This window comes from Marmota flaviventris, chromosome X (genome assembly GCF_047511675.1).
Source record: "Marmota flaviventris isolate mMarFla1 chromosome X, mMarFla1.hap1, whole genome shotgun sequence".
NCBI lineage: Eukaryota > Metazoa > Chordata > Mammalia > Rodentia > Sciuridae > Marmota > Marmota flaviventris.
In genome coordinates this window covers 112388696-112413946 of record NC_092518.1, presented here as the reverse complement: position 1 = coordinate 112413946, position 25251 = coordinate 112388696, and the positions used below count along the sequence as shown (strand labels likewise).

Genomic DNA, 25251 nt, shown 5'->3' with positions numbered 1-25251 from the left:
CTGCCAAAAATGAAAAATAAAAATAAGAAAGAAAAGGAAAGAAAAAAGGCAAATGCATTTTAAATTATTGGTGGCTATTATTTCTGTTGAAAAGATAAATGACTTGAAACTCAGAAGTGAATTTTCCAAAGTTATATAGTTTAAGTAAATAGACAGGTCTTCTAAATCCCAGTATATCACCTCTTCTGGTACCTTTTTGAATCATTATGAGACATAAGAAATTTCTAATTGGAGAATTATTTTAACAAGTTATAAGTGCAACTATTTAGAGAAAATACCTTTCAGTAAGATTGTGCTTGATTACAATTAAGTATAACCATTATTGTTTTTCTACAATAAATATAAAGGCTTATGCAGAAATCTGCCTGTTATGCCTCAAATTCTAGAGATGGAATGGTTTGGGTCACTTAATATTTATCTTCTTAACAAACTAACATCATTAGAAAACAGTAGCAAAGTAAAATTCTTACAATCTACTGAACTCAACTTCTAAGCCCAAAACAAGCAAGCAAAATCTTTATATTCCCGTTACAAAAGTAATGTATATGGGAGGGGTTAGAAAACAAAGAAGACTTTTGTTCTGGTACATGGTTAGTGTGGTATATAGAGTATAATAACCAGGGCCATATTAATATTGGTTTGATAACCTATTCCTCATTTTTCATTGAACACTGTATTGAGAACATATTTCTTTGTCAAAAGAAAAAGATATTTCTCAAAAGCATGATGGTGAATGATAGTCTATCATTTAATTTATTTAACCATTCTCCATTACCAGATATGAGCTTTTATTTCTTACTCTTCTAAATAATTCTCCATTAAACATTTCATTTGCATATCACAAATTCTTAGAAGTGGAATAATTGGATTAAAGGATATGAACTTATGAAAGCCCTTGAAAGATACTGCTAAAATTTTCTTAGAGAAAAGTTGTACCAAGCCGGGCGTGGTGGCACACGCCTGTAATCCCATCAACTTGGGAGGCAGAGGCAGGAGGATTGTAAGTTCAAAGCCAGCCTTAGCAAAAGCAAGGCACTAAGCAACTCAGTGAGACCCTGTCTCTAAATAAAAATACCAAATAGGGCTGGGGATGTTGCTCAATGGTTGAGTGTCCCCTAGTTCAATCCCCAGTACCAAAAAGAAAATTTATTTATTGTCTCTTAGAATAATTTAAAAACAAACATAGAATATAAGGGAAAGAAAGAAAAGTTATACCAAAATATAACCTCCATTTTGGGCTGAGGTCGTGGTTTAGCGGTAGAGCGCTCACCTAGCACATGGAAGGCTCTGGGTTAGATCCTCAGCACCACGTAAATAAATAAAATAAAGGTATTGTGTCCAACTACAACTAAAAATATAACCTCCACTTTGCCAATAATATTATTAATTTTAAATTTCAACTTTTAGTTTCAAGCTAATTTTAAATTTCCAGAAAAATTACAAAAATAATGCAAGGAGTTCCCATATATCCTTACCCAATAGGGGTTAATTTTGGCAGAAACTAGTAATTACCTTTTTGTTTTATAGTTTATAGTAATTTAATCAATAAGGTTTTCTTCATTATGTTGGCACACAATTAATTTTGCCATTATAAAAACTTATGAAACAAAATTTTAACTATAACTTTTTACAGGATTTTTCAAAGAATTCATCACAAGTTGAATCAGATGATTCTTCAGTCTTATTGTTTGGCTCGACCCAGGATACAACACCACTGTCCCCAGGTATACTGAAAAATTTTTGGAAGGTTTGGTTTAGCACTTTTTAATAAAAATTACAGAAGGAGGCATGATGAATATACATAGGGAATTAAATTCTATCTTGAAGTCCAAACATTTTGTTAATTTTTTGTGTGTATTATAAGAATAGAGCTAATCATTTCTTATTTTTTCTTTTTTTTTTTTTTGGTTTGTACTGGGGATCAAACCCAGAAGTACTTAACCATTAATCCACATTTCCAGTCCTTTTTTTATTTTGAGACACAGTCTCAAGTAAGTTGCTTAAGGCCTCATTAAATTGTGTGAGGCTGGTCTTGAATTTGTGATCTTCCTGCCTCAGCCTGTTGAGTCACTGAGATTACAAGTGTTTGCTACCACATCTGGCTAGAGCTAATCATTTCTGAATTCCTTTCTTGGGTGATTTTATGTAAAACCATATTTAATAATGGAATTTTTTTCTATTAAGTTTGCTAGCATGTATTCTTTGAACATATTCTCACATGGAACCAGCAATGGGTTTAAAAACCTTGGTACAATTTCTGTGAGTTCAAGAAGTCCTCTAATGCTCTAAATATTTTTAAAAATAAAGTATTGATTATTTGCAAGTCTATTAGTATGAGAACAAATGTATGGTTATAGTTGATTCCTTACTAGACTAGTATCTTTCTGTTCAAATGAATGATGTGTAGATATTGTAGTTAAATATCATTATAGAGTAGTACTATAAAGTGACAGAACTAAAGAAGTAGTGATTTGCACATGATAAATACTCAGTACATACCCATTGAAGGAATAGTAAAATTTTCTAATTGAATAATAATTACAGTTCTTTGTCTGCCATAATGAAGTTCTTCATTAACCAAAATAAATTATGTGCCAGTGAAGGAATTTTATCTAGCTGAAAACTTCTCTATAATCAGAGAAATTACTATTTCTGTATTAGCTAAATTGATATATTTCATTAAATGGAGAAAGTGATAATTTTTTTTCAGTACTGGTGATTAAATTCAGGGGCATTCTACTACTGAGCTATATCCCCAGCGCTTTTATTTTTTTATTTTGAGACAGTTTCATTAAAATGCTTAGCCTGGCCTCCAACTTGGGATACTCAGCCTAAGCCTCCTACTGAGTAGCTGGGATTATAGGCCTGAGCCACCCTACCCAGCTCACAAAAAATTTTTTTATGTTAAAATTTTTTACTAACAAATTAGTATACAACATTTATCAAACCCAAACTAAAAAGTTATAGTAATATTAGTGCCCAAAGTATTTTCCCATTTTTTTAATACTTGTTTGATGTTCACCTGTCTAGGTATCTAGTTAAATACCCATGAACCAAAATAAATAGGGAGATAAAATAGTTGTCTTAAATCTGAATTTACAAAGCCCATTGTTTATTTATCAGAATAAGTCTGAATTTCTAAAATTTCTAGTGGTTAAAGACAGTGACTTCTAGCTGGGTACAGTGACTCATGCCTGTAATCCCAGCAGCTCAGGAGGCTGAGGCAGGAAGATAGCAAGTTCAAGACCAGCCTTAGAAATTAAAAAAAAAAAAAAAATGACCAGCCTCAGCAACTTTATCAAGGCCCTAAGAAACTTAGCAAGACCCTGTCTCAAATAAGAAATGAAAAGGGCTGGGGATGTGGCTCAGTGCTTAAGTGTCCCTGGGATCAATCTCCAGTATCGCGCCCCCCACACACAAAAAGACAGTGACTCCTATTCTTACTTTAAAAGTTATTATATTGCAGAGAGTGGAACTTTGCCCTGAATGATAAACACTGTTATAGTTGGCTAGGAAGATATATATATATATTTAAGCCTCTTTTCTTTAAGAGAGAGAGAGAGAGAGAATTTTTTAATATTTATTTTTTAGTTCTCGGCGGACACAACATCTTTGTTTGTATATGGTGCTAAGGATCGAACCCGGGCTGCACGCATGCCAGGCGAGCGCGCTACTGCTTGAGCCACATCCCCAGCCCTAAGCCTCTTTTCTAATGATTTTTGTTGCCTTTATCAGGTCACCTAAGCTCTTTACACTTCAGTTTTCTCACATTAAAATAGATACTTTTACTTTTCTCACATAATGCATTCATTCTCTAGATCTGAAATGAGCCATTTGGAGATAAAATTGCTTATCTCATGGCTTTGTTTGAGGCCCACATAAGTGATAAGTGAAAACTGCATCATAAGTTTTTAAATACTTAAACTGTTTTTTTGTAGTGATAATTATGAATGGTTGTATGTGGTATTTGTTTGGAAGCATGATTATTGAACTTGTGTCCAATATGATCATAGAAGGTTCTTAGAGAAAATTGGATATGAACTTGATTTTGTTTTGTTTTGTTTTTGTGGTACTGGGTGGAGATTCTCTGTGCTTTTATTTTTCTTTCTTTTGGCTTGGAATTTTTGGGCCTGACTCCTTTCATGATAACCTGTTTAAATATTTCTTTTGAAAGTATCTTTAGAATTTTCCTGCATAAAGTTTATTTCATGAATTTGCTAAATATATATAGTCCATAAAAGCTGTTTATACAGGGCTGGAGCTGTTGCTCAGTTGGTAGAGTGCTTGCCTTGCATGCACAAGGCCCTGGATTCAATCCCCAGCACCAAAAAAAAAAAAAAAAAGCTGTTTGTACAGTTTCTACCTTTTGTTTATATAAATTATCAGCATGGGTTTTTTTTGGTCATTTGTATAACACAGTAATTCAATTATATTACCTTTAGCCCCAAGGTAATTTTTATGTGATTTTAAACATAAGGCTATTTTAGTAGTAATGTTATGTAATAGTCTATACTAAAGTATTTATAAATATCTTTCCCACTATTTAAATCTTTGTAGACATGGATCAATCTTCCTTTGGATTAAAACGTCCTTCTACTTCTAAAGTAAACAGTGTTAATCCAAAAAAGCCAAAAGCCAGCAAAAGTGTTTCTGAAATAAATCCCTCATCTTCATTGTCTTTAAATAACTCCCCTTCAGAGGCATCTTCCCAGGTTATGGTATCAACAACAACAGGTAAGTATGAAATCTGGCATATGAAAAAGAAATTGTATTATTTACAGAATTTTAGAAATTGTGATGAATTTTACAATGGTTAGTGGTTATTTAAGGTTCAAAGAAAAGATGAATTTGAGTCATTAAAGTCCTTAATCTATTTTAGGTTCAAATACCTCAACTCAAAATAAAACTGGAGTACCTTTCCTAAGATCTTGTCCAAAGTGCAATATTCAATTCAATCTTTTGGATCCTTTGAAATACCACATGAAGGTAAAGCTTTTTTCAAAATTTGATTTTTTAAAATATGTACAAATCCATGAAAATATTCAGGATTGATCCATAGTAAAGCTGGTTTGTTCATATATTTAGATAATAAATCATCTCATTGGTATTTCAGTATAACTCAAGTAAAAATTGATATTTGTAATGATTGTCTTTATAGAAGATTATAAAATCTTCCCATTCCTAAAATTTAAATTTTTTTTGAAAATTCAGTTCATATACATGCCACAGTGCATTCATAGTGCACTTTAATTTTAAATGAAAATAGTGTTAATCAGAATGCTCTAGTGACTATATCATGCCATTCTTCAAACTTTTTGTAAAGCAGGCATTTTATTAGGTACTTGATTCTACATAAAACTTAAAATTCCTTTTGTGTATTTTTAAAAATAGTTTTTAGTTGTTGATGGATCTTTATTTTATTTATTTGTATGTGGTGCTGAGAATCGAACCCAATACCTCACGCATGCTAGGCAAGTGTGCTACCACTGAGCCACAACCCCAACCTTCTTTTTTTATGTATTTTTTATCCATTGTGACAAATGCATGCCACATGACTTGTTGAAAATCTTAGTTTTCCCATTTAATTTTCAACAGACTTCTAATGATAGGACATTGTATATGAAATGATAGTTTTAACTCAATCTGGAATATACTTTATATAGTTTCAAATGAGTTCTAGCTTTTCAGGAAACTCCTGAAATTAGGATTTAGGTGATTTTCAAAGTACTAATGAAGGTGTGGGATTTAGGAGAAACTCCACTTAAAATATTTTAGAAGATATTACAGTATTCTGTTTTTTCTGTATAAAGATAGTCTGTATTCTCTTTGCATGCCCAGTGTAAATGGCACGAAGTGGGGAAGGAAGCAAGAAAAAAGGTAATGTAGATGATATATGGGAAAGAAGGGATGAGAAGAGTGCAAAGCAAAGAAGCAACTTAGGAAAAGGTACTGCTCACTGTTCTGAAGATTGGCATATTTTTATTGAAATTAAGCGTTTTACAAAAAAAAAAATAGGGGGAAAAGACGTATTTTAAAATTCCAAATACAAATCTCTTTGGGGGCAAAACTATTGAATAGATTACTACACTTACTTCCCAGAGTGTATTTGAGAAAGGTGAATCCAAGTCTCACATTATCAATATTTCCTTAATGCCGCAGTCTGGCTGGGCACAATCAGGAGCCACTTGTCAAAAGAAACTAACTTTATTTTTAGAACCAAACACGCCAAACCACACAGCTCCTCAGGAAAACCCCTCAGAGCCTCAACTGCCACCACCGGCTTTCCACAAGCCTGTCTCTCCCCCCACAAGCTTCTCCTCCACCTCCCACAAACCTCCTGCTCTTGAGGCCGATTGGCTGGGTCACGTGGGCGGAGCCAAAAAAGTCCCCCAATGAACAGCTCCGTGGTCTGAAAGGGCAGGGAAACAGTCCAATGAGCATCACCGCAGAGGAGCCAATCAGCTAGATGTTGCTGGGGCCGCTGTGAGCCAATCATCAGCCGGCAGCTGGAAGTTTGCTGGGGCCCCTTCGGCTGTGGCTCTCAACATCTCCCCCTCTCTGTTTAAACAACAAGCATGTGGTTTAGGGACCGTGCCTGTTAGGCAGTCCAATTCAACATATGGTCCTTACCCGTCATCGGATGAACTGACCTCTAGGCGTCAGCCTCCTGTCTTAGGTTGGTACCACTGCAATTGGATCATACCCGTCACTGACTACCGGTCCAGCATACAGCTATACTTGTGGATAGGCCTTTGCACCAGTGGGGGGGTGAGGTTCTTTGCCTCACCTCTGTTGGCCCCCAAATTTTAGACCATCACTAGTAGAGGAGGATGCAAAATGCCATGACATTAAGCCAATTGAGGGCTCCTTTGAAAAATTGTACCACCGGTGACATCATCAGCAAAAATACCCCAACACTACCACAAGTCGCTGCACCAACAGATAGTTCACAATGCATACAGGTGAGCTCATAATGTGTCCAGGCAAGTTCTGCAAGCAGTTCAGTGATGGCTATTGTAGAAGGTGTAGATTGGTTTTATCTTTGACTTCACCAGCACTGGGATGAAGATAGGAATTCTGGCAATAATGGCTAAAGAAAAAATTATGTAACATTACAGAAGGCACTAAAAGAAAACAATTTTCTTAGCAATTTACATTATCTTTAAGAGAATTATTAAATATAATGAAAAGGAAAGGTGAAAGTAAACAAACAGATCTGTTAACCTTCTTTTTTGTTTACATATTAAAACAATCCTCAACAGTTGTTTACCCAATTTAAATTAAACCATGTAAATCACGTGAAAAAAAAAAAATATTTGGATCCATTTTATCATGAGCGCTCATCATATATGATATATGGACATTCAAACATATAACACAAAACACAAGTGTGCACACATAACATAATACATACAACACATAACATTATAGTAAAGGCCTTATAACTTTTTACAGGTGAAATCTCCATTGCAATGTTTAAAAACTCTATAGTCAAAAAATAGAACTGATCAGCAAAACATTAACCTAGGTCTGTATGAGCTCAAAAAACAAAATAGAACTTCATGATATGGCAAAGGGCAATAATAAAATAGATATTGAAAAAAGCATCCTGGTTCTGTTGCAGATGTAAGAATAGCCAAACTGGAGTTTTGGATATCAGTTGTTATGGATTTGAGCCAAATCATCTTCTTTTTGGTCTGTAGAAATCGCTTTAGTTAATCTTTCTGGAATCCAAATCGGCTGCTGTTCTCCCTGTGGAAACACATAAACAGACCCCCGACTCCAGACAATCACTGGGTCAGGACCTTGGTTAATCTCTCTGGAATCCAAATCGGCTGCTGTTCTCCCTGTGGAAACACACAAACAGACCCCCGACTCCAGACAATTACTGGGTCAGGACCTTTCCATTGTCCTGTTAGAATATCCTTCCAAAGTATCTTGGGCTTATGCACATTTTTTGGACACATATGCCTTTCCGCAGCACTAAGTCCTGATGAATCCAAATTTAAAAAGTTTAGAGTAAAAAGGGTTATTTTAAGTTTATCTTTGGGGAATATATACCCCTTCCCAATTCCTTCTTTTTGCTTTAATAAGTACATTTTAATAGTTTGATGAGCTCTTTCAACTATGCCTTGTCCCTGTGGATTGTATGGGATTCCTGTTATATGAGTAATGCCAAATGTTGAGCAAAATTGTTTAAAAGAGGTAGAAGTATAACCAGGGGCATTATCTGTTTTTAACTGTTTTGGAACACCCACAGTGGCAAAATTTTGTAAGCAATGAGCTATAACATCTTTAGTTTTTTCTCCGGCATGAAGGGAGCCCATCAAAAATCCAGAAGAAGTATCAACTGTAACATGCAAATATTTTAATTTTCCAAATTCTGGCAAGTGTGTGACGTCCATCTGCCAAATATGGTTAGGTATCAATCCTCTAGGATTGACTCCAAGATTAACTTGTGGTAAAAAGGTCACACAATTTTGACATTGTTTTATTATTTGTCTAGCTTGTTCCTTAGTTATTTTAAAACGCTTTTGTAAAGTATTAGCATTGACATGGAACTTTTTATGAAAATTTATAGCTTCTTCTAGTGTAGAGAAAATATGTATGTCATGTGTAGTTTTATCTGCTAAATCATTGCCCAAACTAAGGGCTCCAGGCAATCCTGTATGTGCCCTGATATGTCCTATAAAGAATGGATCTTTTCTGTCCCAGATTAGACTTTGTATAGTGGAAAGCAAAGAGAAAACAGTAGAAGAAGGGGAAATCCTACCAGCATCTTCAAGAGATACTATAGCATTAACTACATACTGACTATCAGAAAATAAATTAAATACAGAATCTTTAAACATCACAAAAGCTTGTAAAACTGCATTAAGCTCTACCTTTTGAGCTGATTGTTTGGGTACTAAAAATGTAAAAGTTTGATCAGGGGTAACTACTGCTGCTGTACCATTATTTGACCCATCAGTGAATATATTTGGAGCATTCATGATAGGTGTTTTTCTTGTCATTTTTGGAAAAATTACAGGATGCAATGACCAAAAAGACAATAAAGGATTAGATGGTAAGTGGTTATCAAATGAAACATTAGATTTGCACATGATTATTGCCCAAGTATTTAACTCATTAGCTAACTCATCAATTTGATTCATAGTATATGGAGTAATAATTTTATTGGGAGAAATTCCAAACACTCCCTTTGCTGCTTTTATTCCTGATAACGCCAAGGTCGCGGGTTCGTTCCCCGTACGGGCCACCAAATGCCGCAGTCTGGCTGGGCACAATCAGGAGCCACTTGTCAAAAGAAACTAACTTTATTTTTAGAACCAAACACGCCAAACCACACAGCTCCTCAGGAAAACCCCTCAGAGCCTCAACTGCCACCACCGGCTTTCCACAAGCCTGTCTCTCCCCCCACAAGCTTCTCCTCCACCTCCCACAAACCTCCTGCTCTTGAGGCCGATTGGCTGGGTCACGTGGGCGGAGCCAAAAAAGTCCCCCAATGAGCAGCTCCGTGGTCTGAAAGGGCAGGGAAACAGTCCAATGAGCATCACCGCAGAGGAGCCAATCAGCTAGATGTTGCTGGGGCCGAGGAGCCAATCAGCTAGATGTTGCTGGGGCCGCTGTGAGCCAATCATCAGCCGGCAGCTGGAAGTTTGCTGGGGCCCCTTCGGCTGTGGCTCTCAACAAATCCAAGTCTCACATTATCAATATTTCCTTTGATATTTTCCTGTTCTAGTTTGTGGTGCTGCTCTTTAGGATATAGGTGGATATCTCTCTCTTTTATAATGTCATTGTGAATGTACCATTGACATTTTTTTAAATACCCTTTTTATCTGATTGTTTCATGCTTTTCATCTAAATTCCATTTTATGTGAATTTTATGTGATAGCAAGCTTACAACCCTTGCTTTTTTATTGTTTGCAATTTACCTGTTATTTTCTTATTTAGCCTTTTATTTTCAACCTTTCCAAATCACTTTATTTTTTGTAGATTTCTTATTTTCACTAGTTTCTTTTGTAATCCTACATGAAAATCTTTGTTTTCATTCATTTAAGCCCATTTATATTCATTGATAGGAGAGATTTAATTGGTAAGATACATTTAATTGGTCTTGGTTCTGTTTTACTTTATTATGTTTTATTTTTTGAGTCTTTTATGTTGTACTTATTTTATGTGTACATAGCTTAGACTTTAGGAAAGTTACTGTTTCCCAACCTAACTTGTTTTGTTATATAGGCTTGTCCCTTTTTTAAACCACTTTACTGAGGTATGACAAGATGCTGTACATACTTCATACATACAATTCAGTGAGTTTGGAAATTAGTTTACAGCTGTGAAACCATCTACAGTCTATGCCATAAATATATTCATCACCTTAAAAGTTTGCAACTGCCCATTGTATTATTTTTGTGATAAGAACACAACATAAAATCTACCCTCTTGGCAAATTATTTTAAGTATGCAATACAGTATTGTTAACTGTAGGCAATATGCTGGTATAGTAGGCCATTAGGGCTTACTCATGCTGAATAACTGAACTTTCATACTCTTTGACTAATACTAAACTTCCCCATTTGCTCTTTCTCCCAGATCATGGCAACTACCAGTCTATCCTCTGTATTATTAGTTCGACTATTTTAGATTTCTCTTAAAAGAGGAATCATGGTATTGTCCTATTGCTGATTTATTTCACTTAATATAATATCTTGCAAGTCTATTGTTCAAATGGTAGAATTTCTTTCTTTTTTAAGGCTGAATAATATTCCAGTGTGTATGTGTGTGTGTGTGTGTGTGTGTGTGTGTGTGAGACACACACACACACACACACACCACGTTCTCTTTATCCATTTGTATTTAGATTGCTTTTAGGTCTTAGCTATTGTGAATAATGATACAATGAACACAAGATTGCAGATTTGCCTTTGAAATCCTAATTGCAATTTCTTTGGATGTGTACCCAGAAATAACACTGTTGGATTTTTTGGTACTTGTTTTTAATTTTTGAGGAACTTCCATATGTTTTCCACTGTGGCTACACCAGTTTATATTCCCATTATGGGTATACATTTTCTCCACATTGTCACCAACACTTATCTTTTGTCTTTTTGGTAAAGTTTGAGGTGATAATTTGTTGTGGTTTGATTTGTATTTCCCTGATAATTAATGTTGTTGAGTGCCTTTTCACCTACCTGTTAGCTATTTCTATATCTGCTTTTGAGAAATGTCTTATTCAGTTCCTGTATCCATTTTTAAATCAGTTTGGTTTTTTTTCTGTTGACTTATAAGAGATCTTGTATGTTTTAGATATTAACCTTTTATCAGATCTGTGGTTTGTGAATATTTTCTCCTATTTATTTTTGTTTTTAAATGATTCTAAGAGACAATAAATAAATTTTCTTTTCTTTTCTTTCTTTCTTTCTTTCTTTTTTCTTTTTTGGTACTGGGGATTGAACACAGGGGCACTCACCCACTGAGCCTCATCCCCAACCCTGTTTTGTATATTATTTAGAGACAGGGTCTCACTGAGTTGCTTAGTGTCTTGCTTTTGTTGAGGCTGACTTTGAACTTGAGATCCTCCTGCCTTAGCCTCCCAAGCTGCTGGAATTACAGGAGTATGCCACCATGCCTGACCCTGAATACATTTTCTTATTGAGAAAAAAGGCTTGTGTATGAAAGTATTCCACAATAGGATCAGTTTATGTGAGGTTTTGATTTTATTCATGAGATAGACTTCCCTGTCTAATATTTAAGCATTCCAGATAGAATGTGTTGAGATTTGCAAGATATAATTGATGCTTCTTTCTTTGTGAGACACATATCTTCTAGCACCTTAACTCTGGAGAATGGCAGGTTAGCAATGCTTAGAGTCTGCTTCCAACCAAGCTTACTAAATTACTACTTTGTTATTTAATAATTAAGCTTATACATAGTCATTTCAAACAACATTTTCTTTAAGCTATATGTTGCTGCAAATATGAAATATATTATTTTTGGCCAAGAAGCAAATTATTAAGTATTTTCATTTATAAATATATAAGTCAAATATATAGATATCCCTGACCTTAAGGATTTCAATTTGTTTTTGAAGCTATTTCTTTATCAATATAGTAAGTATTTATTGTTAGAATTGTTCAAAATTTATAAAAGAAAGCCAACATTTTGGTGAATGTCCTTCCAGATATATTGCCATGCACAGTTTTATATGATCTGGCCCTAGATGTAAACACAGAATTCATTTTTATTTATTTAAATATTATTTTAATTGTAGATGGACCCAATATCTTTATTTATTTATTTTCATGTTGTGCTGAGGATTGAACCCAGTGCCTCACACATGTGAGGCAAGTGCTCTACCACTGAGCCACAACCCCAGCCCAAACACAGAATTCATTTTTGACCTTTCATTTTTAAAAGAGATATAAAAAAGGCTTTTTTCCCCCTTCTTTTTAGCGTTGTTGCCCGGACATGATAAATAACTTAATGGAAAGTGTTAAAACAGAACTTTCATGTGCCGAAGACAAAACTAATACTGGTTCAGAGAAAGGAAAATTGATCATGTTAGTTAGTGACTTTTATTATGGAAGACATGAAGGAGCCATGGAGGAAGAACCGAAGACTTACACAACCTTTAAATGCTTCAGTTGCTTGAAAGTTCTTAAAAATAATATTAGGTATGTAAATACTTACTTACAATTGTTTCACAATTAGATACTACAATGTATAAAATACTGAATTTTGGAATATGAATATTATATTATTTTTCTTTCCCACTCTAGGTAAAACAGTATGTTGAAAAGATTTTGCCCTCTCTTTATTTTTTCTTTTTTTAGTATTTTTTTTTATTTGTAGATGGACATAATACCTTTATTTTATTTATTTTCGTGTAGTGCTGAGGATCAAACCCAGTGCCTCACATGTTCTAGGCAAGCCTCTACCACTGAGCTACAATCCTAGCCCTTTTGCTCACTTATATTTTAGTAGTAATACTACTATTATTAGTAATACTTGTATTACTCCTGGATCTCCATAATCATATTTTTTCAGTTAGTTTAAGAAAGGACAAAATATATTATAACTTAAGGAAAATTACTTCTTTGCTATCTATATAACAGTGAACTAAGAGTTTTGTAACATGTTTTTATTTTCTAGTTGCTTGTGAATCTTACATACCTTTTTTTATATTTTTGTGTTGTATATTGACACAATACCTTTATTTTATTTATTTGTTTTTATGTGGCACTGAGGATTGAACCTAGTGACTCACAGATGCTAGGCAAGTGCACTACCACTGAGCTACAGCCACAGCCCCTTAAATTTCTTTATATCACAAGAAAAAATACATTATCTAATCTAACCTCCATGCTGGTCTTATTTAATGCTCAAATTTTTCTGTTTGTACTTAAATTTTTTAACATATTTACCTATAGAGATAGTGATCTTTTTTGGTGGTCATCTTTTAGAAATTTTCAAGTTCTATGAAACATGTTTGCTTTGATTTTATGATTTAATACATTTAAAAACAGATTTAATTTCCAGTGAATTTTTAAAAATTTACTTATTTATTCTAATTTGTTATACATGCCAGCAGAATGCATTTCAGTTCATAGTACACATATAGAGCACAATCTTCATGTCTCTGGTTGTACACAAAGTAGAGTCACACCATCCAGTGGAATTTTAAAGATTTTATACATGTATGCTTTAAATTTTAAGAACATGTACTTTGTAGTCTTTGAGTTATGTGTTACATTACATATCTTAACATTTCAAATGAGGTAGTAGCAAAACAAAGTAACAAGACATCTCAATAGGTATTTTTCATTGCTTGTGTAGCCTGACATTTATGTTAAGTGAGGTTGTTTTTCTAACATTTTATAATAAAAATTTTTGAATATTCAACAAAATTAAAAAAATTTACAGTGACCATCTGTTTATTACCTCAATTCTTTTTTTTAAAGAGAGAGAGATAATTTTTTTTAATATTTATTTTTTTAGTTTTCGGTGGACACATTTTATTTTATTTCTATGTGGTGCTGAGGATCGAACCCAGCACCCCGCGCATGCCAGGCGAGCGCGTTACTGCTTGAGCCACATCCCCAGCCCTTATCAACACAATTCTACCATTAACATTTTACTATACAAGTTGAGTATCCCTTATCCAAAATTCTTGGCACAAGAAATGCTTTAGATTTGGGATATTTTATCAGATTTTGGAATATTTGCATATATCTATAATGAGATGTCTTGAATTCAAGACCCAAGTCTAAACACAAATTTTTTTTTTGTTTCTCATGTCCCTTATACACATAGTCTAAAGGTGATTTTATATAATATTTATGGTATACTTGGCATTTTGCCTGTGACTCATCATATGAAGTAAGGTGCAGAATTTTCACCTTATGATATCGTGGTGTGCAAAAGTTTTAGATTTTGGAGCATTTCAAATTTGAGATTTTCAGATTAGGGATGCTGAGCTTGTACTTATTTTACCACGTATCTATTTATTGATAGAACCATTTGATTTTTTTGGGTAGTTTTCAAAGTAAATTGCAGACATTTTCCAAAACCAAAGGAATAAAGAAGATATTGCAAGGTATTTCATAATCAACTCTAAAAAGAAGCAGTGTTTTGAAGGCGTAAAAAAGAGATAAATTTTAAACTTTCACAATGATTGCTATCTAGTCCACCCTGTTTCAAGATTTTCTTTAGGAACTTATAGTGAGTTATTGTAAGTAGTTGACCCATTCTTAAAATTGTTGCTTTGATTGAAATTTTACTTTGAAATTCAGCCAAAAGCTTCAGTACACTCTTCAAAGTAGGCATGCCCATTTATTGTATACTCTGTGCCTTAAATGACATTCTGTAAGGAAGAATGAACAATTTTTTTTAAGAGAGAGGGGAAAGAGAGAGAGAGAGAATTTTTTAATATTTATTTTCTTTTTGGCGGACACAACCTCTTTGTTTGGTGGTGCTGAGGATCGAACCCAGGCCGCACGCGTGCCAGGCGAGCGCGCTACCACTTGAGCCACATCCCCAGCCCAACAATTTGTAACAACAGTAAGCCAGTATCACTAAATAAAGCAAAAGGTTCTTTTAATTATTATTATTATTTTTACATGCATTTTGAAACCAATATACAAATACATACATATATATCTTCAAAATCTTCAAAAGATTTCTTTCATGACTCCATAGCTACTGTTGGTGGTAGTTTTCTTTCTATAAGTGTTTTATTTTGAAATGTAAATAGTATTTCATGTGTTGAGAAGAAGCCTGCTATTTTTCTTTACGCAGAACGTTTTGAAACAAGATGAAAAGAAAAATTGTTTAGTGAGCCACTTAATGAATAAAGTACACACTTTTTTGTGTGTGATGGGGTCCTGCTGTTTTGCCCAGGCTGTTTTTTTTTAGAGGACTTTAAGGCCTTGGAGATATTATTTTGATTTAGTCAGACAACTGTATTTTTAAAATTTAAGATCAGACGTTTATTTGTGAGGTTTCTCTCTGGTTATAAATCTGAATCTTTGTACCTGTTGACAATGATTTATAGGTTCATGAACCATATGAAGCACCACTTGGAACTCGAGAAGCAGAATAGTGAGAGCTGGGAAAACCACACCACCTGCCAGCACTGCTACAGACAGTATCCCACGCCCTTCCAGTTGCAGTGCCACATTGAGAGTACTCACACTCCCCATGAGTTTTCTAGTAAGTGACAATCCTTGAAATTATGAATATTACTGATTTTGATCATCTGAACTATGAAAGAACCTTAAGAATCCTGATGGTAAAATAGACTTTGAGGGTAAAATTTAAAAAACAGTTTTTAACTCTTATACTTAAATAAAATTTGTTACTAAAATTGAAATGCCTCTTGTAAACAATTCATTAATATTTCTATATTTTTGGTTCATCTGAAAAATGTGGCTAAAACTAGTAGTACACTTCCCTCAGTGATGTTATGAGAATTAAATAAACTAAATAATGCCCTTAGAACAATGTTAATAGTGATAGAATTATTAGAACACCCTCACTGTTATTTCTACCACTATTACTGTTACATCTTGTTGTCATTGTTACAGATTTACAAAATGCATCCTTTTTAAATATACATCCTTAAAATTGTGTGATTTTTTTCCCCACTTGCAGCCATTTGCAAAATCTGTGAATTGTCATTTGAAACAGAGCATATTCTTTTACAACATATGAAGGATACTCATAAACCTGGTGAAATGCCATATATTTGCCAGGTAAACAGATTTTTTGTATACTTAGGTATCTATTTAATTTTCAGGTGCCATGAAATAATGTTGTTCTTTGGATTTTTGACCATTTAAGGTAGTTATCGTACTAAAATTGAAGAGCCTCTTCATTAGTGAAAACTCCCTTGGGGGTGATAGGCTAGATTTGCCTTGTGGGCCATAGTTTGTTGACCCTCCTGTTCTGGGCAAAGAGATATCCTGCTGGAGAAAGAAACCTAAAGGCTTATCGTATTAGGGGAGAATGTAGACATTACAGGAAAACAGGAAATGCTTCTAGTTATAGAGAACCCAATTACATGTTTTGGGACCATTGTTTTTCCAGAATTTAAAGTGACTGTCAGTAATAAGAAAGCAAGGTAACGATAAATTGCCACTGTTTCATAGCCTTTAAAAATCTAAAGAAGAAAATACTTTTTTGTATAGCAGGAAAAACTTTACAGAACAAGAGGCATCAAAGTTTGAAAATTCAAGTCAAGATGGGGATGGTGAAAAGAAGGGAGTCTAGCTATGTTTTGGAATATACCCCTAACTTTGAAAGATAACTCTTCAGTTTCAGAGTTATCTTTATTACTTTTACTAATAGGACTCTTGGTTGCATAGACAGTAAAGCTAAACTAGTAGTTCAGAATATTCTTAACAAGTACCTCATCATGGCTAATTTGATGTCATTTTATGCAATTATAAAGCTTCAGTTAAACTAAAACTTCTTTTTATTTTTAGGTTTGCCAGTTTAGATCTTCAACATTTTCTGATGTAGAAACTCATTTTAGAGCATCCCATGAAAACACGAAGAACTTGCTGTGTCCATTCTGCCTCAAAGTTAGTAGAATGGCAACCCCCTATATGAATCATTACATGAAACATCAGGTGAGATTTAGTAGTTCGTATTTGTTTGCATTGTTTTGATGAAATGTTAGACATACTTAGAACATTGGTTAAATTTCTTCTGAACAGGAAGCAAAGTTGCTCTGAAAGACATAATTAATTTACAGTTTATGTTTATGCTTGTGAAACTTTCATTTCTTTCCCTTGCCTGCTTTCTGATGATGTTGAGGCTTATATACAATAAAAGTTCTGAAAGGTAGTTAGAAAGGGAACCTCAGAATAGAGGGAAAGGGGAAGATGAGTGGAATATTCAGGTTGGATATTTTGGGGTCCAAGAGTGGTAGACACAGGAATGATTTTGAAGGTGGTTATCAAGAGTAGGGAAAAGAATATGTGAACCAAGGAAGCTTAAGACTGAGGACTCATAACCTTCTGTTTTCCTTTTTTCCTCCAACCTTACTTCTACTTCCCAACCCACTTTGTATTACTGGAAGACCTGTAGTTGTCATTAGTGACCCAGAATGGTCTCTTATAGCAGCTGATAGCAAAAGAAACAGCAGTGACCCTTATTACCAGATATGTGAATTATGCTGGAGAACTATATTTAGGTTGCAATTCTTTCCTGTATGACTTTGTACAGTTCTGCTATGTAATTTCTATGATACCAGTATTAGTGCTTGTACCTTTCCCTTGAATTCTCATTTTTCTCCCCACTGGTTCTTTTCCTGAAACAATTAGACTGTCACTTGGGCTGAAAACTTTCATGAAGCAGTGAGCCTGTTCTTGGATGTTTAAAAGAGTAACAGTGCTTCTGTCAAAATCAGAAGTCAGTGGATTTACTGAATCTGATTATGTAATCAAGCTTTGCCTCCTCACTGATCAGCTTATTATATTTTCTTATTATTGACTGCATTGTCATGGCCAATTTATTAAGTACTGGTGCTAATATGGGTTTTGGTTATGGTCATTAGATAATCATGAAATCAACTTGTAGTTGTTAATTGGAAAAAATTATTAAAGAATTTTCAGACACATCCAGGATTGTCAATGTTACCATTGCCATGGTACCAATGTATTTTTTTTTTATCCTGGTCAGCTACCATGTTCTTAAGAAACTCTGGCAAAATCTTTCCATTCAAGGATTTCCCCAACAGTGTTCCATCAGGTATTAATAGGTATTCTCACAAATTGTTTTTAATAAATTTCACAAATGGCTGGGTTTACAAAATTAGTAGAATTTTTTGCTGTGTTTAAAATCCAGACTTTTTAGAGCTTTTAATATCCTAACAGAAATTATAAATCTTGGGCTGGGGTTGTAGCTCCTTGGTAGAGCACTCACCTAGCATGTGTAAGGCACTGGGTTTGATCCTCAGTACCACTTAAAAAATAAATAAATAAAATAAAAGTATTGTGTCCACCTACAACTAAAAAGAAGAAGAAAATATAAATTTGAGGTGCAATGGCACATGCTTGTAATCTTAGCATCTTGACAAGCTGAAGGAGGAGGATTCCAAGTTCTAGACCAGCCTCAGCAATTTAGCAATGCCCTGTCTCAAAATAAAAAGGTCTGGGGATGTGGCTCAGTGGTAAAGCAACCCTGAGTTCAATCCTCAGTACCAAAAAAAAAAAAAAAAAAAAAAAAAAAAAATATATATATATATATATATATATATATATATATATATATATAAATTTTCAAGTAGGACACAGTACATAATATTCCCTAAACTTGTTTGACCATTCTACCTTTTTTGTTGTTGTTGTTTGTTTGTTTTGGTACCAGGGATTGAACTCAGGGGCACTTGGCCACTGAGCCACATCCTCAGCCCTATTTTGTATTTTATTTAGAGACAGAGTCTCACTGAGTGGCTTAGTGCCTTGCTTTTGCTGAGACTGGCTTTGAACTCATGATCCTCCTGCCTTAGCCTCCCGAGCCACTGGGATTACAGGTGTGTGCCACTGTGACCGGCTTCTACCCTTTATTTGTATAATACCTATTAACATTTCTTAAGGAATAGAATTTGAGAAACACTATTCTTTGTGCTCTGTATTTCACTTTTGGCTTTTGATTTTGAAAAGAATGAAATAAAAAGCAGTACTCTCCCTGCTTCATAATAAGGCTTTTAGCATAATTCTTTCCTTTGCTTTACTAGGCTCCAGAGTATGTGGATATAGACATGGAGTGATACATGCTTAGAAAGGTAGAAATTGATAGGGTAGGCTATGTGGACTGTGTCTCTTTAAGTTCTTTATCTAATCTGTAGTCACTCTAAATGCCCTAGTTCATATGTCCTAACTTACCAGGTGTGTTGGAAAGAGTTATCCCAGCAGGTCTGAGTTGTCTGATGAGGGCCTGCTTCTTAATTTATAGATAGTCATCTTATCACTGTGTCCTTACATGACAAAGGGGTCCCAAGAGAGCTTTCCAGGGTCCCATTTATGAGGGCCTCAGCTTCATGACCTAATTACCTTCCAAAAACCCCACCTCCCATGCTATCACATTAGAGGCTAGGATTTCAGCATATGAATTGGCGTCAGACTTAAACATTTGACCCATCACAGGAGTTCAATTTCTTTTTTCTTTCCTTTTTTTAAATACATGAACACAATATCTTTATTTTGTTTTTTATTTTTATGTGGTGCTGAGAATCGAACCCAGTGCCTCCTGTGTGAGGCAAGTGCTCTGCCACTGAGCCACAACCCCAGCCTTTTTTTTTTTTTTTTTGATAAGTTTCATGTATCTAAGAGGTAGGCAGTCACTAATAAAAAGGAAAAGAATCTATTGATCAAAGGATCATCAGGCATCCCTCAAGTTATTTTCAGTTTGTGTATTATTCAGTAAATACTCAAAAGCTAGAACTGAGCAGGATTATAATCTTATAATAGAAATGACATTATTAGTGCAATTTTAGACAATAAGAATTATTAAACCTGTAGTTTATTCTACAGATTTTTGAAGACTTCGATTGTAACTTTTTTCTAAAAAAAAATAAATACATTATCACATCTTGAGTGATTTTAGCGCTAGCAGTCCAGTTTGTATAACTTTTATGAAAGGATGAAAGAATTCAGATGTGTTAAATATCTTCATTAACTCCTTAGTAATAAGAATATGCAGTTACCATATACTAATCATTTGCCATATGACAGCCACTGGTGCTTTTATGTGCACTATTTTGTTTAATATTTATAGTCACACTATTAAGCAGGTATGTAATTGCTTCTATTTTATAGGTGAGGAAATAAAGCTTTATAGAGAGTAACTTGCATAATATCACATTCTCCAATAAATGGCAAAGCCAAAAATTGACTTAAGAGTCCAAGTTTTTACTACAGACCCATATTCCACACACTGATATGAGGCCTAAAGAGAGATATTAGTCATTACCCATGAAAAATCACTCAAATCACCCAAACATTATAATATGCTTGTCAAAAAGTTCAAGTCAGACAACTTTCTTCTTTACTCTTGGAACTTCACATTACTGTTTCTTTGGTTGAATATAATGTTATTTTTAAAAGGTACTATATCATCATCATCATCCTTAGCATCTTGAATGTATACAAGCATAAGAGGGAATAGTAGATTAATGTCTCCAACCTCAGGGCTCTGTGCAAATGCTCACTGAATGGAATGGTAGACATTTTGAACTAGCTAAATTGTGCCTGCTGCTTGTGTGTGGTCTGTCAGTCTCTTACTGTCTGCCTCATTAATTAACAAACATTTATTGAACCTAATAAATGCCAGGGACTATTTTAGGTATTGGGGATACAGAAGTGAGAAAAGCAAAGTTTGTGCCCTCTGGAATTTACATTGTTGTGGAAAAACAACATGTTTGCACATGTTTGTGTATGCATGCACAGGTGTGCAAGCAAGGAGGAAGATCTGAATGTATGTGTATGCTAACTGGTGGCAAGTACAATGGGAAAAATACAAATGGATAGGAAGTTGCCAGGTCTTAGGTGAAGGAGTGGTTTCTGTTTTTTGTATGAGGTAAAAAACAGGGGGCCTCTTCAAAGGAGATAAGGGAGTAAGTCTTGTAGCTATCTGGGACAGGCAAAGGATAATGAAGTGAGCATATAACTAGGATGTTCAAGAAACAGCAAGGAGGTTAGTGTAGCTGGATCACAGTAAACAAGTAGGAAGAGATGAGGTTGCAGCAATAGAAAGTAAACCAGATTATATAGGACCTTATAAGCTAGAGTCAGGATTCTGGAGTATTAAGGAAAGCCACTTTCAGAAGTTTTCGTATATGAAAGATATGCATTGTATTTAACATCGCTCTGGCAGCCGTAAGAATTGACTGTAATGGGATTGAAGGGTGGAAACAGGGAGAAAAATAGAAGCCTATTGCAAGAGTTTACATGAGTGGTTGGTTTTATACTAATGTGAGTGGTAGAAGTGGTTAGAGGTGATGAATGATGAGTTTTTTTGTTTGTTTGGTACTAGGGATTGAACCCAACCCAGGGATGCTTTGCCTTTAAGCGACATCCCCAACCCTTTTTTAAAAAATATTTTTCTTTAGTTGTAGATGAACACAATGACTTTATTTTATTTATTTATTTTTATGGTGCTGAGGATCGAACCTAGTGCCTCACATATGCTAGTGAGCACTCTATCACTGAGCCACAGCCCAGCCCCCAACCCTTTTTAATTTTTATTTTGAGACAGGATCTCCCTAAGTTGCTTAGGACCTCACTATGTTTTGAGGCTGGCCTTGAACTTGCAGTCCTCCTGAGTTACTTCAGTTACTGGCACACACCAGTGTGCCTGACTTGATGGAGATAATGAGAAGTGAAAAGATTATAAATGTCTTTTGAAGATATTGCTAATACATTTTATTAATGGGTTGAATGTAAGGTATAAGAAAAAGGAGTTAAGAATAACCAGACTTTCTCCTTTTTTCCTTTTGTCCTGTATAGCTATAGAAATAGAGTTCCCATATACCGAGACATTGGCAAAACTAGGGAGGAACACATTCTCTCGCCATCACATCCACATACACACAAACACATATACACACACATACACGGTGAAACAAAGATGTCAAGTAGGTATTTGGATTGTGGCTATTTAAAGCCATGAAACTGACCCTTACTGACAACACACCTGCGGTCCCAGGGACTTGGGAGGCAGACGCGGGAGGATTGTAAGTTCAAGGCCAGCCTCAGCAATTTAGCAAGACCCTGTCTCAAAATAAAAAACATAAAAGGACTGGAAATGTAGCTCCATGGTACCCTGGGGTTCAATCCCCACTAACAAGTAAATAAATGAAGCCATGAAACTAGATGAGGTATGGGTAGAGAAAAGATTTCTGGGAATTATACTTTGTAGGATTTTCTTTCTGGTTATCTTGATTTCTGTTTCTTGGGTGAGTTTTCCCCTTCCACCTCTCTCTTGAGCATATATAGGTGAGTTTATTTATGTTGACTGTACTTATGATATAATATAAGACACCACACCTCCCAAACAGTCTGAAGATAAAACTAACATAGTAAAATACGTTTTATATAATATGTAGTTTGAGCTTTTTATAGAAATTTTATTCACCACATGCCTGCTGTGCATCAGTAACTCCTGGTATTTTTCATATGTCAGCTCATTTTGATTATTCTGAAAGATTGGGTCTTATATAGTGATATGAGCTGGGGTTGTGGCTCAGTGGTAGAGTGCTTGCCTAACACATATGAGGCTGGGTTCACTTCTCAGCACCGCATGCAAATAAATAAAATAAAGGTCCATCAACAACTAATAAAAATATTTTTAAAAAAAGATTGTTGTGCTTATGGAGCTAGAGCTTTAGAGAAAACATGTATTTATGTTCTGAATTTACATATAATAGAAAAAAATTTAATTAATGCAAGCATATACATAAAGATTACAATTAATAATATATAGTGGAAAGAACATTAACCAGCTCTGCGCAAGTGACAAATTTTTCTTGTGTCATAGTTCTCCTTTTTTTTTTCTTTGTGGTTCTGGGGATTGAACCCAGGGCCTTGTGCATTCTAGGCAAGCACTCTACCAACTGAGCTATATCCCCAGCCCCCCACTGGGCTATATCCCCCAGCCCCATATTTCTTATTATTAATAGGACTTTACTTGAGGAAGAACTCAGTCAAGTGGTTCTCAAACAGTAAATTGGAAACAGTGCTCATTTAAAACCCTAACCCTAACCCTCCATACTCATGCTAACAATATTATAGCCTCTAGCCACAGGTGTCTGTTTAAATTTAAACTTATTAAAATTAAATAAAATTAGAAAATCAGCTTTTCAGTTGCAATTGTCCACATTTAAAGTGCTCAGTAACCACATATGAGTAGTGAAAATAATGGATAGTACAGCTGTAGAACATCATCATTGCAAAAGGCTCTATTGGATAGGTTTGCTTTTTATAACTATTCCTGCAGCTTAACCTTCTTGGGAGTTTCTGGTTAGATTTGTTTGATTTTAGAAAGTTCAGTTTATATTACTAACTTGGAAGACAAATGGAAATAGCTAAAATTGTACTTTACATTTTCTAAGGATAAAAATGTGGTGTAATTCATTTTCTCAGTATAATGTGTTTGAATAGTATATACTTCAAATTTATAATTAAAAGCACCTTCCCATTACAATTGGTATAGGACTTTCCCAATTAGATCCTAATTGATATAATTTTTATATTGGATATTTTTATGGTAACAAAAACTTTTGAAACTCAAATACCAGTGTAAGGATTGATTTTAAAAGAAATAAAGCACTTTGCTAGTATGCACAATGCCCTGGGTCTCATCCCTAGCACCAAAAAAAAAAAAAAAAACATAAAGAGGGTATTATGACATTATTTATAGTGAGAGATGGTAAGATACTGGTTTTAAATGGTTTAATTATTAGAATTAAGATGAATTTCAGGCCCCAGAATTTATGGTGGTAAAAGTTATTGTTCCTACTATTATTTCTACTATTTTATGTAAACAGAAAAAAGGAATTCATCGTTGTACAAAATGCAGGCTACAATTTTTGACCTGCAAGGAGAAAACAGATCATAAGACCCAGCATCGTACATTTATAAAGCCTAAAGAACTGGAAGGATTGCCTCCTGGAACAAAAGTGAGTATCAACTATGTTGTATTTTAACATTTTTTATAAGAGAAATAAACTCCTGCCTAGTTTCATCTGTTATCTATAATATACAAAATAACATCTGATTATAATTAAGACCTTAATTTTAGGTTTTATTGTTCTTTATCTTGGAAAGGAAAACTTCAAAACTGTATTTTTGAGTTGATTGACGTGTGCTTTGTTGAAGCAATATTACTTTGTAGAGAGTGCAACTAGATTAACTATAGGCTGAGACAGCTGTTGTTTCAGTATTCTGTAGGCTGTTTTTGAGCTATTCCAGTTATTAGTATGTGTCTGTTTCAGGGGCTAGACTATAAAATGTTTTAGTTCAGGAATCTTGTTTAATTTATCTTTGTGTCCCAAGCATCTGTCCTAATGCCTTGAATGCCATAGGTTTGTTGAAACAAGTTCTGTTCCTGGATAGCATTGCTGTTTTTAGTAAGAAGCACACATCTAACTACAAACTTTCCTTTTCTTGTTTGCCTTATATACATGTTTTCTCTGACTTCTTTATATGAAGTTATTACTTGAATATTTGCTCCAGAGAAGGGATGGATAATCCAAACTGAAATAATCCCCAGACATTGATATTTAACTTTGAGTACATACTTTTGAATGTGAATATTTTAGTTAATTCAAATAGAAGATATAATGTGAAGCAATGATCTGAGATTTTAGAATGAGAAAAACTATCTGGTGTCCTTCTCTACAGTCATTCATTCCATGCAGAATACTAATGTAAGAAGTACACACTTCTCATATCTTCCCTTGCAAGTAACAAAGTGCCCCAATATTAATATTAATATCTTAGAGCATTTGGAATAAGCTTAATTCCAAATTTAAAAAGTTTATCAATGTGCCTTTTCATACATTCTTTTTATTTCATCTATGCAGTGCTCTAATGAGATAGGCAAGGTACATATTCTCCCCATATTACAGATAAGAAGGCTTAGGTGGGATAAATTCCTTACCCACAGTCACATGGCTAGAAACAAGTAGTATGGAAATTTAATTTCAGGTCCTTTGACTCCTTGTCCTAGGCTTTTATATGA

General features: G+C 34.5%; 1 protein-coding gene across 4 annotated transcripts in view; it reads left to right on the top strand.

The window, feature by feature from the left end:
* Nucleotides 1-25251, top strand: part of Znf280c (zinc finger protein 280C) — a 59100-nt gene that overhangs the window by 19747 nt on the left and 14102 nt on the right. For all 4 annotated transcript variants that reach the window (XM_071606285.1, XM_071606284.1, XM_071606286.1 and 1 more), the window contains 8 exons: nucleotides 1634-1724; nucleotides 4558-4734; nucleotides 4880-4986; nucleotides 12457-12677; nucleotides 15557-15714; nucleotides 16156-16256; nucleotides 16989-17135; nucleotides 24056-24187. In XM_071606285.1, the coding sequence (XP_071462386.1) occupies nucleotides 1634-1724; nucleotides 4558-4734; nucleotides 4880-4986; nucleotides 12457-12677; nucleotides 15557-15714; nucleotides 16156-16256; nucleotides 16989-17135; nucleotides 24056-24187 (1134 nt within the window). The remainder of the gene's footprint in view (nucleotides 1-1633; nucleotides 1725-4557; nucleotides 4735-4879; nucleotides 4987-12456; nucleotides 12678-15556; nucleotides 15715-16155; nucleotides 16257-16988; nucleotides 17136-24055; nucleotides 24188-25251) is intronic.